At 44.5% G+C, this 14,688-nt stretch overlaps 1 protein-coding gene across 5 annotated transcripts in view; it reads left to right on the top strand.

The window, feature by feature from the left end:
• Positions 1-14,688, top strand: part of PDE1C (phosphodiesterase 1C) — a 533,093-nt gene that overhangs the window by 96,700 nt on the left and 421,705 nt on the right. The window contains exons 1-2 of one of the 5 annotated variants that reach the window (XM_039524496.1): positions 408-690; positions 12,200-12,276. The exons of 3 other annotated variants lie outside the window; for them this stretch is intronic. In XM_039524496.1, the coding sequence (XP_039380430.1) occupies positions 689-690; positions 12,200-12,276 (79 nt within the window). In that variant the 5' untranslated portion in view covers positions 408-688. Of the gene's footprint in view, positions 1-407; positions 691-12,199; positions 12,277-14,688 lie in introns of those variants that run through there. One more of the 5 variants, XM_039524494.1, reaches the window with a different exon arrangement.

The following is a 14,688-nucleotide window of genomic DNA, read 5'->3' as shown; positions in this document are numbered from 1 at the left end:
ATATTCATTTTCCATAGCGTATTTCCAAGAATTCATAAACAATTGTGTTGATTTTTCCTAGCTTCTCTCTGCAGTGACATGGATTGTATTTAATAGTTCCACTGAAACTTGACCCTGGATTTCTAATAGCTACCTTGCGATTTTCAGAACTCAGAATTTAACCCCTAGTATTACATCAGTATCTGGAGCCTATGATCTCTGGCTGTTTTTCAAAGTTGAAAATGTGATGAGTGGAAAGTTGTAGTAATTACTGAACAGATGCACTTAATAAGGTCTCTACTGGATTTCCAGCTGGCAACTAGAGCGGTGTGCTGGGACAATGTGACTGCAGTCACTCGGATCATTATGTGACATCACATCCTCCCCCTTGTTGTCATAGCAGCTGTAATCATTCCACTGAAAACTTCCCCAAGGAAGACTGCAAACATCATCTTTCTCCATTAAGTGGAAGTTCATGGTGTTTTGTTGCTTGCTGCTACTGTATGATGCCATTTCTTATTCCTATTCATTTAAGACCTTCTTCCCCTACAATTTACATTGATGTGTTAGGCAGCGTTACAGACCATCAAATGTTGTGCAGCTGGGGATAAACAACTGCTCAGCCAATGCAACTTTAATTTTTACCTACAATTCCTTTACTGTTCCAGCATCAGAGTTCTCCCAAGCAGACCACGTTAGCGAGAAGTAAATGTAAGCGGAACCAAATTTAAGGAACGCTGGGCCTGATTCTTAACTTGCATCAGTTTCAAGTCAGTGTAACTCTACTGACTCTAGTAGAACTATAGCTGATTTATACTTGTGAGAGGAGAATTGGGAGTACTGTTGGTATCAGTCATTTTGTCATCTGTCTATTTTAGTACTAATGTAGAACATTAAAACTGAAATCATTCTAAAAATTTAACTTGGTACTCTCTTCCCCATATATGTGAATTTCTTATTTTTTTGCAGTTCTTTCAAGTTGGATGCTGTTTTATCAGTTTCCCTTTTTCATTTTGTAGTCTTTCATTTCTGGTTATGATATGCTTGCACAATGCTAATATAACTGGGTTTCCAAAGATGTAGGGAAATGGTGACTGCAATACAGCTTCTACTAGAATTTGCTTCCTCCCCTTTGGTATTCACTTTCCATGAATAACTGTTCAATTGAGTTTTTGCTCAGATAAAACAAATGCTAAGCCATCATGCTCCAGTATACATACACAGTGAATTTTTTAATATGCCACAGAGGCAGACGTGAAGCAACAGCAGAGAAGTTCCAGTAGCAGAGTTTTAACATTAGTTAAAATAATGCAAATAATGAGACCTGCTTGAAAATATACTGTAGGAAAAGGATGTATGGGCAAAATATTCCTCTAATCTAGGGGAGGTGGAGGAATAGCTCAGTGGTTTGAGCATTGGCCTGCTAAACCCAGGGCTGTGAGTTCAATCCTTGAGGGGGCCATTGGGGGATTGGTCCTGCTTTGAGCAGGGGGTTGGACTAGATGATCTCTTGAGGTCCCTTCCAACCCTAATAATCTATGATAAAGTAATACTAATACCCAGTACTTGGGTATTCCACCCATGTGGAGCCTATAGTCAGTAATCATAGTTTTTTCACTATGGTATTCAGCTTTTTCAACACATATAGATCACCAACAGGAGAATTTTGTCCCCAGGCCATGATCCTGCGATTGAGTGTGCACACATGAATCCCCATTGAAGTCAATGGAACTTTACTTAGGTGCACTCATTCACAGTTAGCTTGCAGGATTGGGGCCACCTTTAACTGCTTGGCAAAGGTACATTCCATAATCAGTGAAGAACAATTTCATTTTTCTTTAAAAAAATGTACATTGAAATTATAACTGAGCAGAATTGCACTTTTGGGACACTGAATAGCTGGTGAAGAATTGGCTGTACCCTTGAGATTCATAGCCAGTTGGCCTTATTGCAAGTAGCATTAAGGGCTAGCTCCATCTCCTGTTAAAATCAATGGGACTCTTACCACTGATTTCCTAGATAAGGAAGCTTCCACTTGGACTCCATATAACTTTGAATGTATTATTCTTTTCTTTATGCGCATATGGTTCATGCCCAAATAAGTAAAATTATTGAGGAAAATATTAACTGGAGTGAGGAAATTGGAAGAACTACCTCTCCAATTTTTATAAGTGGGGTAATGTATATAATGGGTTGTTAATTTGCACTGCGGAGAGTGCTGAATATGTAGAGAACAGAGGAAAAATCTTCTCTCAATTTGCAATAGTTTGTGGTTATACTTCCTCCTCCACTCCCAGCAATTGACTTATTAAATATCCAGATGCACATATACTATAAAGAATCAATGGAATTTGAACTGAAGACTGTCATCACTAAACTGTGGCTTGACTAATCCTTGAAGTGCAGTTCTATACCCCCAAAAATGACTCTGTAAAAATATCATCTTTGAGGGTTCTAAGGTTTGTTGGTTTCTCAATGACCCCATATGTTTGTGCAACCCTGAAAATTGAGGAGATAATTTGGCCTGCAGGATTGTTAATACTGGTGGTGATGTGCAAGAAGGAAAAAAACACACTGTGTTTGCAGGCCTGCTGACTTGGGGGAGGGAAGAGACACTCTATAGTTTTTATTTGTAAACTGAGCAAATTTTATATGGAAAGAGTAATTGAGAAACAATAGCATAAAATCCCACAACACCACTTTTACAATAGCTTTTCAGAATAGAAACATGTTTTAAGTTACAGAACAATCTCATCTAATAGAGAGAACTCTACATAGCAGCAGTTCTATCATGCCCCAGTAGATGGCATTGGGACATATACTTTACTCATAAGCTCTCTTAAGACTTTTTGAAACTCACTTGTATGAAGTGTTTTAGAGAGGCAAGGTGAGTAAGGTAATTCTGTTGGTGAGAGAGAAGCTTTCAAGCTTACATAGTGCTCTTCTTTAGAAGTGTGGCTTTTTGGGGGCTCTATTCACTTACTCCTGGGGGCATTCTGCACCAAAAAATAAAATAAAATAAATTCTGTGCACAATATTTTAAAATTCTGCACATTTTATTTGTCAAAATAACACTACATAGTCATGCCAGTTTTAATTATTTTGGTGATTTATTTCAAAATACGTATCAGCAAGTATGTTTGTAACAATACACACAGACACACATAAATTTCCCCCCAGGAGTAGAGAGTTAAAGAAACCCCTATGACAACCAAGTTCCTGTTTCTTTGCTCCCCACTCCCTCTCCCCTGAGCTTAGCTGGGGGGGGGGGGGAGCAGACACCCACAACCACCCCAGAGCCCAGCTGAGCCCCTCCCTGCCAATAAACCAACCCCTTCCCAGAGCCTAACCGTGGCCCCCCCAACCCAGAAACCCACACCCTATCCCTCCCAAAGCCCAGCTCCAAGGCCCCTGGCCCAGATACCTGCACATACTCACCAGACCCCCGGGATCCAGAGGGAGAAACTGCCTGATGCTCGGTGCCAGGCTTGCACAGAGTTTCCTGCGTGTCACCCTCTCCTTCCCTCAGGGTATGCTGGGAACTGCAGCTGCCAGGAACCCTCTAGCTCAGTGGTTCTCAACTGGGGGTCTGCAGCCTCCAGAGGGTCCGTGAGCCCTTTCAAGGGGTCTGCGAGGCCCCACTGCTGAAGCCCCAGTCCTCGGCACCCCCCACAGGATTGAAGCTGTGGGAGGCACAGGGCCTTGAGCTCTGGTGCTCCCTGTGAGGCAGAGGCCCTGAGTGCATGGGCAGAGTTGGGGTCATAGAAGGCATTTTGCCCTCCACCCCCCGCAACTGCAGCACAAGATCACAGCAGTCCTGGGGGAGGGGGCTTGGCAGAAGGGGTCCACCCCACCCCCCTGCACTCACCGGTGATGGGAGGTGGAGCGACCTGGCCCCAGCTCACTCTGCTTCCCCCGCCCCAGCCGTGTCGCTCGGGAAAGGACTGCCCCCTGCACTTACTGGCAGCTGAGCTGGCAGAGTGGAGCTGGCTGGGGCTGGGTTGCTCCACTTCCCACCGCTGCCAGTGAGTGCAGGGTCGCTGGGAGAAGAGGCTTGGGGGAAGAGGTGGAATGGGGGCAGGCCAGAGGCGGAGCATGGGGGAAGGCTAAGAGGCCAGGCGGAGGGAGTTGTCCTGGGCCCCACACCCCCCTAGGGACGGCCCTGCCCCTTGCAACGGGCGCAGCCCACGGGAGGACCGGCCAGGGGATAGGGCTGGCCGCTGGAGCTGGTGCTGCCATGTATGCAGCATACAGCTGCCTCGGGCACTATGAAATTTGCCCCAGATTTCATGGTGCCCTATGTAGCTGCGTATTCTGCATATGACTAGGGACGGCCCTGCTGCCCACAGACAGCCCCAGCTACCCGCTCCCTGCAAGTTGAACTACCCCGTCTGCACACAGACCCTAGCAACACCCTCCCAAGTTACCCCTCCTGCTGCCTGCATACAGCCCCTAGCTACTCCCTCCCTGCACCCTAAGCTGTTTTCAAACTTCTTGAGCTAAGCCCCCCACCTTTTGAGTTATAATTTTTGGTTGCATCCCCCCACTCCCTCCCTGGACCCCACCATGTGGAGGTGGCTTGAGCCCCGCTGGCCCCTCGCCTTCCACAAATAGAAGTCAAACTATGCCTATGCCCAAGGCCTCTGCCCTGAGCCCCCTCCTTTCCCACACCCCTGTTGGGCCCTGGAATTTTAGTAGCATGTCAAGGGGGGGCCTCAGAGAGAAAAAGGTTGAGAACCCCTGCTCTAGCTCCCTCTCCCTCCCCCCAGCAGTGTCTTCTCTGTGCAAGCTGGGCTCTGCTGGGTCCAGCGGCCCCTAGTGGTGGCCAGCAGCACTGCAGTCCATTTCTGTGCAGGGGCGGGGAAAAGAAATTCTGCACGCACAATGTCAATTTCTGCAAAATTCTACATTGTGCAGTGGTGCAGAATCCCCCAGGAGTAATTCACTGCACTTCTGCCAACGTACGGCCATCTATCCCAGTGGCTCTCGACTTTTCCAGACTGCTGTACCCCTTTCAGGAGTCTGATTTGTCTTGCGCATCCCCAAGTTTCACCTAACTTTAAAACTACTTTCTTACAAAATTAGACATAAAAATACAAAAGTGTCACAGCTCACTATTACTGACAAATGGCTTATGTTCTCATTTTTACCATATAGTTATAAAATAACTTGGAATATAAATATTGTACGTGCATTTCAGTGTATAGAGCAGCATAAAGAAGTCATTGTCTGAATGTTTGAAATTTTAGTTTGTACTGACTTCACTAGTGCTTTTTTTATGTAGCCTGTTGTAAAACTAGGCAAATATCTAGATGAGTTCATGTACCCCCTGGAAGACTCCTGTGTACTCCCAGTGGTATGTGTATCCCGGACTGAGAACCATTGAGGCTGCTTAGCACCACTGAAAATCAGGCCATTTTTACTTAGATGCCTAAATATGGATTTTGCAGCATCATTTTAGGCATCCAAGGCTGCAAGTTTTGACTTTTGTTTCTCAGTTATTGTCATTTCTGAAAAACAGCCCTGAACACACAATTCTACACTAATGTGGCTTTTATATGGGTAAATGCGTCAGGCGGAGTAAACTGACCAGATTCTAAGGGTTCCTTTCATTTTTACTTGGTCTATTTAAAATTCAAAGAAAATACTCTTAACTTGCTTGTTTCCCCTCTGTCTGCTTCAGAGAACTGCCTAGTTAAGAATTTGTCATTATTTGGCAAACATTTTAATATTCCTTGCCTTAAACTGCCTTTACATGAGCCAATATAAAAATTTACATATATTTCAAATCACGTACTGTAGCCAATTTTTGTTGGGCAGATAGAAGGGCATAAGAAATATTGGACACTGCAAAATTTTGTAAAAGGAGCCATTTTAAAGATTTTTTTTAACTTTAAAGTCTTAAATCAGAGTTGCAAAATGCATTTTTAGTTTCATTTAAAAACATTACATAGGGAATCAAAATCAGTTTTGGATGGGACCATATAGCTCTATGATAAACCATGCAACCCTGCTGAGCCAGGACTGGAACCTCAGTCCTGACAAATAAATGAGGCCTCTACCACTAGGTCTGTTACCTGTAGAAGGGCCATTATGTTCCCTCTAGGCTGCAGCTGGTCAATAGTGGGCCACATGCATGTCATGCCAAATCCTGCTTCCACTGACGTCAATGACAAAAAATCCTCCCATTGACATCCCTGGGGGTAGAAATGGCCCATTACTCCTGTTGATTGCTAAGGGAACTGGATCAGACCCCAAATTATCCAGGTCAAAATCATTATTATGATGTTATAGCTTTATTATAATGTTATCTTCAAACAACAGCCAGCAGATGAGTTTTCAGTTGTATGGAAAGTTTGAAGGAGTGAGAGACAAAGAAATATTAGTTTAAAAGTCAAAATTTTAAATCAATGTAATTTCTAATGACCTGTAACTCAGTTTGACCTATTTCCTACAAACTTTGCTGTAAGAGTAAATCTGGGAATTGTCTGACCAAGCCAATTTTTCATGCCAAAATCATGATAGTGCTAAAGTAGAACTTTTCCACTAATTTCAGTTATTATCTTAATGATGGAGCAATGACTGCCTATTTATAGTAAGTGTACTGTAGAACGGTGAAGTACTTGAGCCATGTCTACACTACACAAGTCAACCTACGTTAGGTCGACTTAGAGCTACTGCACTAATTACTGTGGTTTTTCATTCCTTCTGTCGGTGGTGTGTGTCCTCACCAGGAGCACTTGCACTGACCTAAGAAGGGCAGCCCAGGCTCTCAGCTCCCCATGGGAGGGAGCTCTGTGCAGAGCGGGGAGCTGAGAGACTGGGCAGCAACTGGAGCTTTGCAGGGAGTCCACAGCCTGGGTTCTCAGTGCCAGGCAGCGAGGCTCCCACTATCAGCACTGATGGGGCTCACAGCTGGAACACTTCCCCCCACTCAACTTCAAAACAGGGACCCTACCAGCAGTGAAATTTACTTTCTTGTCAATTTCATGGCTCCCACTTCAGCCATTCTGACAGCAATAGGTGATGCAAGTAACGCAGTGTCTGTGCGGATACAGACAGACATCATCTTCCTTTTCAAATGCAAACAGATGGACATCATACCAAAAGTGTCTCTACAGACACTGCATTGTCAGAACTATGTCGACCTAAGCCTTACACCTCTCATCGAGGTGGATTTACTAGGTTGGCACAGCTAGTGAGTTACAGCAGTGGGAGGAACACTCTAGTGTGTACACTTAGGTACTTAGGTTGACATAAGCTGCCTTACATTGACTTAACATTGCAATGTAGACATGCCCCGAATCTAATACATTTATCACTGTCACAGAGAAAGAACAATGAAGAATTGTCTTCCTAATAGTGTCATAGAAGGTGCAAGGAGTCCATTATAATCTAGTGAGGAGGGCTGATATTGCTGTAAAGTCATGTAAAGAAAAGAGGTAATTCCTGCTGCTACTAGGAAACACGATAACTCTTAAAATCCATTTACGAAAGCTCATTTTAAGGCAGGTGAAGTAATAATCAGGAGGAGAGGGACTTTCAAAAGCACTCAGGGTTTGCCAGCTTTGCTCCCACTGAAATCTAAGACTGACTGTAAAGGAAGCAGAATTGGGCCAATATTGAGTGCTTTGGAAAATCCCATCCCAAATAAAGATAGCTAAGTGGTATCCTTTGTTCAGAGCAATTTATTTAATGAAATAATTCCAATATAGCCAAGACACATTGGCTCCTGATGATCTTTATAGTTGATGGTTTGGTTTTTCATAAATAGTATAGCACAGGGGTGGGCAGACTACAGCCCACAGGTTAGAGACTAACACATTTATTTGAGCATAAGCTTTCATGGGCTGCAGCCCACTTCATCAGATGCACGCAGTGGAAAATACAGTAGGAAGATATATATACACACACAGAGAACATGAAACAATGGGTGCTACAATACACACTCTAACGAGAAAAAAAAAAACAGGAGTACTTGTGGCACCTTAAAGACTAACAAATTTATTTAAGCATGAGCTTTCGTGAGCTACAGCTCACTTCTTCGGATGCACAGAATGGAAAATTAGCTCACGAAAGCTCATGCTTAAATAAATTTGTTAGTCTTTAAGGTGCCACAAGTACTCCTGTTTTTTTTGCGGATACAGACTAACATGGCTGCTACTCTGAACTCTAACGAGAGTGATCAGTTAAGGTGAGCTATTACCAGCAGGAGAGAAAAAAACTTTTTGTAGTGTTAATCAAAATGGTCCATTTGCAGCAGTTGACAAGAAGATGTAAGGAACAGCAGGGGGGCAAATAAACATGGAGAGATAGTTTTACTTTGTACTTTACTCAACATCTCAGTAAGCCGACTGTACTAACACACTCCAGCTTGTTTCCACCCCAGAAGTGCCAACAATTTATCGTCATTCTAGGTGCTTGTTGACATTGTCGTGTCTCCGTGGCTAAGGCATAGAGCTTAATTGTTCTTAAATCTGCGTGTGTGAGCATTGAGGATGCCAATTACAGCACCACAGAGAACTAAGATTCACTTACTGCTGTCAGTTTGACAGAATTATCAGAGTAAATGGTCCTTAATGTGAGATTCTGTTTATTCTGTAGTGATGTTTTTGCCTTTTGTTTCAGTCTACTTTCTATTAATTAGAATGCATCACGCCATTTAACTGAAGTAGCTTCTTTTTACAGTGAAATTTTGAAAACTGACTTAACATTTATGTACATGCTCTGTTTGCATTCTTGCCCTTTGAAGGCCAAGCGCTAATTTGAGCCCTTTGCTTTACCAGGCATCACTTTCTTACACTAACATTTTATATACATAATTATCTTTTTCCATCTCTGCACTGATGTTTAAATGAAACCTTAGGGATGTATTCCCATCTGATTGTGTGTGTTTACATGTTATGTTCAGTCACTTGTATTTGATGTCTGTCTTATATTATGTTTTAATAAATAAGTTTTGTATCTTTACAAAGTTCTTAACTTTTAATATTTCAGTGAAGTTAGGTGCCAAACCTGCATAGGCCCTTTTGAAAATCCCATTTTTAGGCACCTAAATATCTTTGAAACTGGCTTTTGGACACTTCTGAAACTTGTATCCATCATGCCTAGGTGCAGGGGCGAGGGAGCTTTTGAACTAGGAAGATACGTATTCTATAAATAACTAATTATGGGAGAACAGACCTATCAATCACTGTTTTCATTTTTTTAAAGAATCATAATGGCATCAGGTGGCTCCTGAAATCAGAAACAAAAGGGATGACTGTCTGAAAATTCATGAAGAATGAGGGGGAGTGTGTCTGTGTCTGTGTGTGTGTCCAGACATGGCTATTTTAATGAGCAGCTATTAGTCAACTCTAAAGAAGGAACCAAACTCTGTGTAAACATAAACTGGTTTTGTGCTACGGAACTGTTGCTCAGTTCAATTAAAAATCTACCTTTCTAATTTGAAGAGCAGACAGCTGATCCATTTGACAGATTTGTCATCATATCCCATTAATTGCTGGTAAAGGTGGTGCAGATCAAATTTGTTTTATTCGGTACAAAATATTTCTGTGTCCATGACTACAGCATGTTGATTGTTAAAGATTCAAAGACCTATTCAAATGACTAGGCCACTGGTGAGGCCATATATTTAGCCTCTTTTGGAGCTCAACTGGAAAGAACTCTAAGAATGGGCAAATCTGTGCAGATACAAGAAGAACTGACATGAGTTTCTACCAGAACTTGAACAGAGGTGAACTCACTTGGAATGTGTGCTGAGGTTCAAAAAAGTTGGATTGCTTCATACATCTCAATTCTATCTAATTGGGTTTTCCCACTCCTTCCCCACCTTTTTTTTTCTTTAAAACCAGCAAAAGCATCACAGTGGAGTGGGAGGGGAGGAAGTGAGGGTAAGGGAACCCTGATAATTCAAAAATGATGTTTCTTGTTTTGTTGAAAAACAAAAACTTGAATAATTTAGGAGGCAACACAACCTGTGTTCTCTTTTTTAACTTTTCATGGAGGGAAAATAAAAACCTCAATAACTTTGACTCCTCTACTGGAAGGTATTTGAAATTTCACACACAAGTTCTGGCCAGAGCCTGCAGCCCAAGCCTCCCCCTGTGCCCCAACCCCCATGCCCAGCCCTGATCCCGCTCCCGCCCTCCGAACCCCTCGATCCCAGCTCGGAGCACCCTCCTGCACCCCAATCCCCAGCCCCACCCCAGAGCCTGCACCCTCAGCTGGAGCCTGCACCCCTTCCCGCACCCAACCTCCTGCCCTGATCCCCGCCTGCCCTCTGAACCCCTTGGTCCCAGCCCGGAGCACCCTCCTGCACCCCAATCCCCTCATCCCCAGAGCCTGCACCCCCAGCTGGAGCCTGCACCCCTTCCTGCACCCAACCTCCTGCCCCAGCCCTGATCTCTCTCCCGCCCTCTGAACCCCTTGATCCCAGCCCGGAGCACCCTCCTGCACCCCAATCCCCTCATCCCCAGCCCCACCCCAGAGCCTGCACCCCCAGCTGGAGCCTGCACCCCTTCCTGCACCCAATCTCCTGCCCCAGCCCTGATCCCTCTCCCGCCCTCTGAACCCCTCGGTCCCAGCCCGGATATTTATTACGTATTTATTATGTAGAGATTTATTCTCTACATAAAATAATAAATTGACACAAATCAGACATCTGGAATGATAACATACAAAAGCCAGTAGGAGAACACTTTAATCTCCCTGGACATTCTATAACAGATTTAAAAGTAGCCATACTTCAACAAAAAAACTTCAAAAACAGACTTCAAAGAGAAACTACAGAACTAAAATTCATTTGCAAATTTAGCACCATTAATTTGGGCTTGAATAGGGACTGGGAGTGGCTGGCTCATTACAAAAGCAACTTTCCCTCTCTTGGTATTGACACCTCCTCATCAATTTTGGGAGTGGACTACATCCACCCTGATTGAATTGGCCCCTTCAACACTAGTTCTCCACTTGTAAGGTAACTCCCTTCTCTTCATGTATAATAATGCCTGCATCTGTAATTTTCACTCCATGCATCTGAAGAAGTGGGTTTTTTACCCACGAAAACCTATGCCGAAGTAAATCTGTTAGTCTTTAAGGTGCCACCGGACTCCTCGCTGTAATTATAGCTCTGTTTCCAATCATGAAGTCACTGTGGCCACTAAGGATATGTCTGGAGTGAGTGGGAGTGAGTATTCCAGCCTGGGTCAACAGACCCAAGCTAGCAGGGCATGGGCTAGTGCTCTAAAAATAGCTCTAGAGAGAGTGCTTTGAAGCTGCGGCTTGGACTCTGATGGCTAGGGAAGGTGGTGGGTGTTGGAGCCCAAGATCCAGCCCAAGCTGGAACATCCACTGCTATTTTTAGTGTGCTACCATGAGCCCTGCTATCCCGTCTCTCTACTTGGGCTGGGAGGCTTGCTCTCTGCTGCAGTGTAGATATGTAGTTATGCAGCCACAGATTTATTTCAGAGTGTGGTCTGTTCATGCTTTGATTGCTGGAACAGCACTATTATTTAGAAAGGGCAAAGAGAATTTTTCATACAAAATCAGCAATGTGCCAAGGAAAAAAGGTTGTATGGGTATAATTACATAGTAATGGGTATAATTACATAGTTTAATCCATCCCTACCGTATCTGCAATGTAGCTACCGCTAATGAAAAGAGTAGTAACTTGCTTATTTCACAGTAGTTTCATTTAGTGCCTTTCCGTAGAACAAAACTGACTGAGGCATTTTTCTTTATCCTAGAATAATGATTTCATTTCAGCACTCACATGTATTTTTTAAGGTAGGGATGATGTGACATATTATCTCGTGTCAGTGTTTTGCTGAGGGATTTCTCCAAGGTTGTATAATCATGCCCAGAGCTATTAAATACTCTCATGCAGAGACCTTTTCTTTCCTGTTTCAGTTTGACTCTAGTTGGTTGTAAAATGTGTCAGGCCTTTTAAAACATTATTTTTTAAATATATACTAACACAAGGCATTTTTAATTAAGATACTTTGGGGAAGGAGTGTATGTCATACTGGTTGTGTTTCTTTTACTGGTGAAGATAGTTTATATGAAGTAAAAATTGTTACCCGAAATTGGGCCAGCTAGTAAGCTTAGGGAGGACTAATGACCCACCAGAGTTTGGCAGAAAGCAGCACGTTTATTATACTGATAGCTAAGCTCAAAAGAAGGGGAGGGGGTTAGACTCACACTTGTATACTCACGCTCCCAGGACAGGCACAGCACCGGAGATAACAGGATCCTTCAAGATAAGTGTCCCCCAGCGCAGCGATGGACGGTGCAATGAAGGTAAGTCTTCCCAAGGCATGATGAAATGCAACACGGCAAACCACTGGCCAGGCGGTCTGGATGAAGAGCCTTCACGGGAGGTACAATCTTGTGAGTGCACTCCTGATCACATGGCCCCTTCCCCTTCCCCTTTTAAGGACCTGTTCCTCATGGCCTGTGACTAGAGATGAGTTGGCCATGTCCGGTTGGTCACACTCCACCTTGGACATGGAGTGTCCATGCATTGGGTGTGTGAGCGCTGCCTAATTAGAATCCCAGACACCTTGTCTACGTAGGAGCTCTTTTGATCTTCCAGTTGTTCAAGGAGCCAAATCATCCCACAAGCATTCCAGGAGGGAGCGGGAGGGGGAAAGCCACTTCACAGGTATTCAAAGAGGGAGAGGAGACAGAAGGCGGGGGAGAGTGTAACAGACTTTTTGAACATACCGGTTATACAGAGGATACAGATCACTGCTGCTCGTACAACAAAAATATCTTTCATTTGTGTAACACCTGCCATCTGAAGATTTCAAAGCACTTTACAAGGTTAATCAATTTAGCCTTACAATTCCACCCCCTGAATGTAGGCAAATATTATCACCATGTGATGGGGTGCATAGCCTGTGCTGATGGAGAAAAAATGAACTGTAGCCAGACAGCAATTAGTGCACCCAATTGCACATGGAGAGTATGCCCGGCTGGGGAGGAGCTGGGTGGCTGAATTAAGGATGAGTCCCACCTGAGGGAGTAGGGTGATTAAAGAAAGAACTTCAGAGTAGCAGAAGGACTTTGGAATAGCAGAAGGGAGGCAGGAGACCCAGGAGAGAATAGGCCTTGAGATCATCTCACAAGATGGGAGCTCTGACAAAGGGCCAGGAAGGACACTGAGAAGTCACAGGGGTTGATCAAGATTCTGTGGTGAGTTGACAAAGGCAAGACCTCAAGGAGGCAGCCAGTCCTGTTTCTAGAGGAAAGAGACACAGGCACAGAAAGGCAGACAGGGAAACAGCCCTGGGAGGCGTTCCTTGGTACCAGAGCTGGAAAGACCTCTGCAGAGCCTGGGAAAGGGTGAAGAGTCTGAAAAAGAATGAGCCCAGGAAGGGGCAGAGGAAAAGACCAAGGCCTTGGCTACACTTGCAAGTTTAGAGTGCATTAAGTCAGCCCTGGGCACCCTAACTACTGAAGTGTCCACACTGGCAAGGCACTTAGAGCGCCTGGGCTCTGCAGCTGGAGCTTTCATGGTAATCTATCTCCACGAGAAGCCTAGAGCTTTCTGTGCCCTGGCTGAAATGCCTGGGTGTCAGTGTGGATGACGTGTTGCATTACTGTGCTGTGATTGGCCTCTGGAAACATCCCATAATCCCTTGAAGTCAAGTGGCTACTCTTGTTTTGAACTCGACTGCAGGCATGCGGATATCCCCTTTCAAAGCTCCGTCTCTGACAGCTGGCATGCTTATCTGCTCTGGAACACTAAGCAAACCATTACTGTGGAATGCTGCTGCTGCCGAGGCAGGTAGGTGGGTGGGTGGGTGGGAGGGGGGGAGCTGATGTCGGGGTTCCCCCTGCTCCTATCTGAACTTACAAGACAGCATGCTGACACACTCTCTGCCTCCCAAAACACACGGTCTCTCCCCCCACATACACACAACACACTCCCTGTCACACTCCACCTCCCCCCTCATTTGAAAAGCATGCTGCAGCCACTTCCGCACTGGGATAGCTACTGCAATGCACTGCTCTCTGTGGCATTGCAAGAGCTGCTAATGTGGCTTGCAGCTGACAGTGTAACCACACAACAGCATTTTTCTTGCTGCAGTCTCCAAGGGGTGGGCTAACTCCTTGTGCTCTATAGCTCAGTGGTTTGCACATTGGCCTGCTAAACCTAGGACTGTGAGTTCAATCCTCAAGGGAGGAGCCATTTAGGGATCTGGGGCAAAAATCTGTGGCTTGGTCCTGCTTTGAGCAGGGGGTTAGACTAGATGATCTCTTGAGGTCCCTTCCAGCCCTGATATTCTATGATCTGCAAGTATAGCCATGCCCCTAGTAGGGTGACCAGATGTCCCAATTTTATAGGGACAGTCCTGATATTTGGGGCTTTTTTTTTTTTTATATGGGCTCCTATTATCCTACCCCCGTCCCAGTTTTTCACACTTGCTATCTGGTCACCCTAGAGACAGGCTAGGTAGGAAGTAGTCCATGGAGGCGGCAAGGAGTATGAGGAAGGAGACCATAGGAACTTGCTATAGGGCCTCTACGCTGGAACTTAGACTTGTTCTACACTAGAAAACTAAGCTGGTTCAACTATTTTGGTCAGTGGTGTGAAAAATCCACAACCCTGAGTGGCATCGTTAAACTGACCTAAGTCCTAGTGTAGATAGTGCTAAGTGGATGGAAGAATTAACCCATTGACCTAGCTATCACTTCTCAGGGAGG

Source organism: Mauremys reevesii, linkage group 2, assembly GCF_016161935.1.
Source record: "Mauremys reevesii isolate NIE-2019 linkage group 2, ASM1616193v1, whole genome shotgun sequence".
Classification (NCBI taxonomy): Eukaryota; Metazoa; Chordata; order Testudines; family Geoemydidae; genus Mauremys; species Mauremys reevesii.
This window is presented reverse-complemented; position numbering and strand designations above follow the sequence as displayed.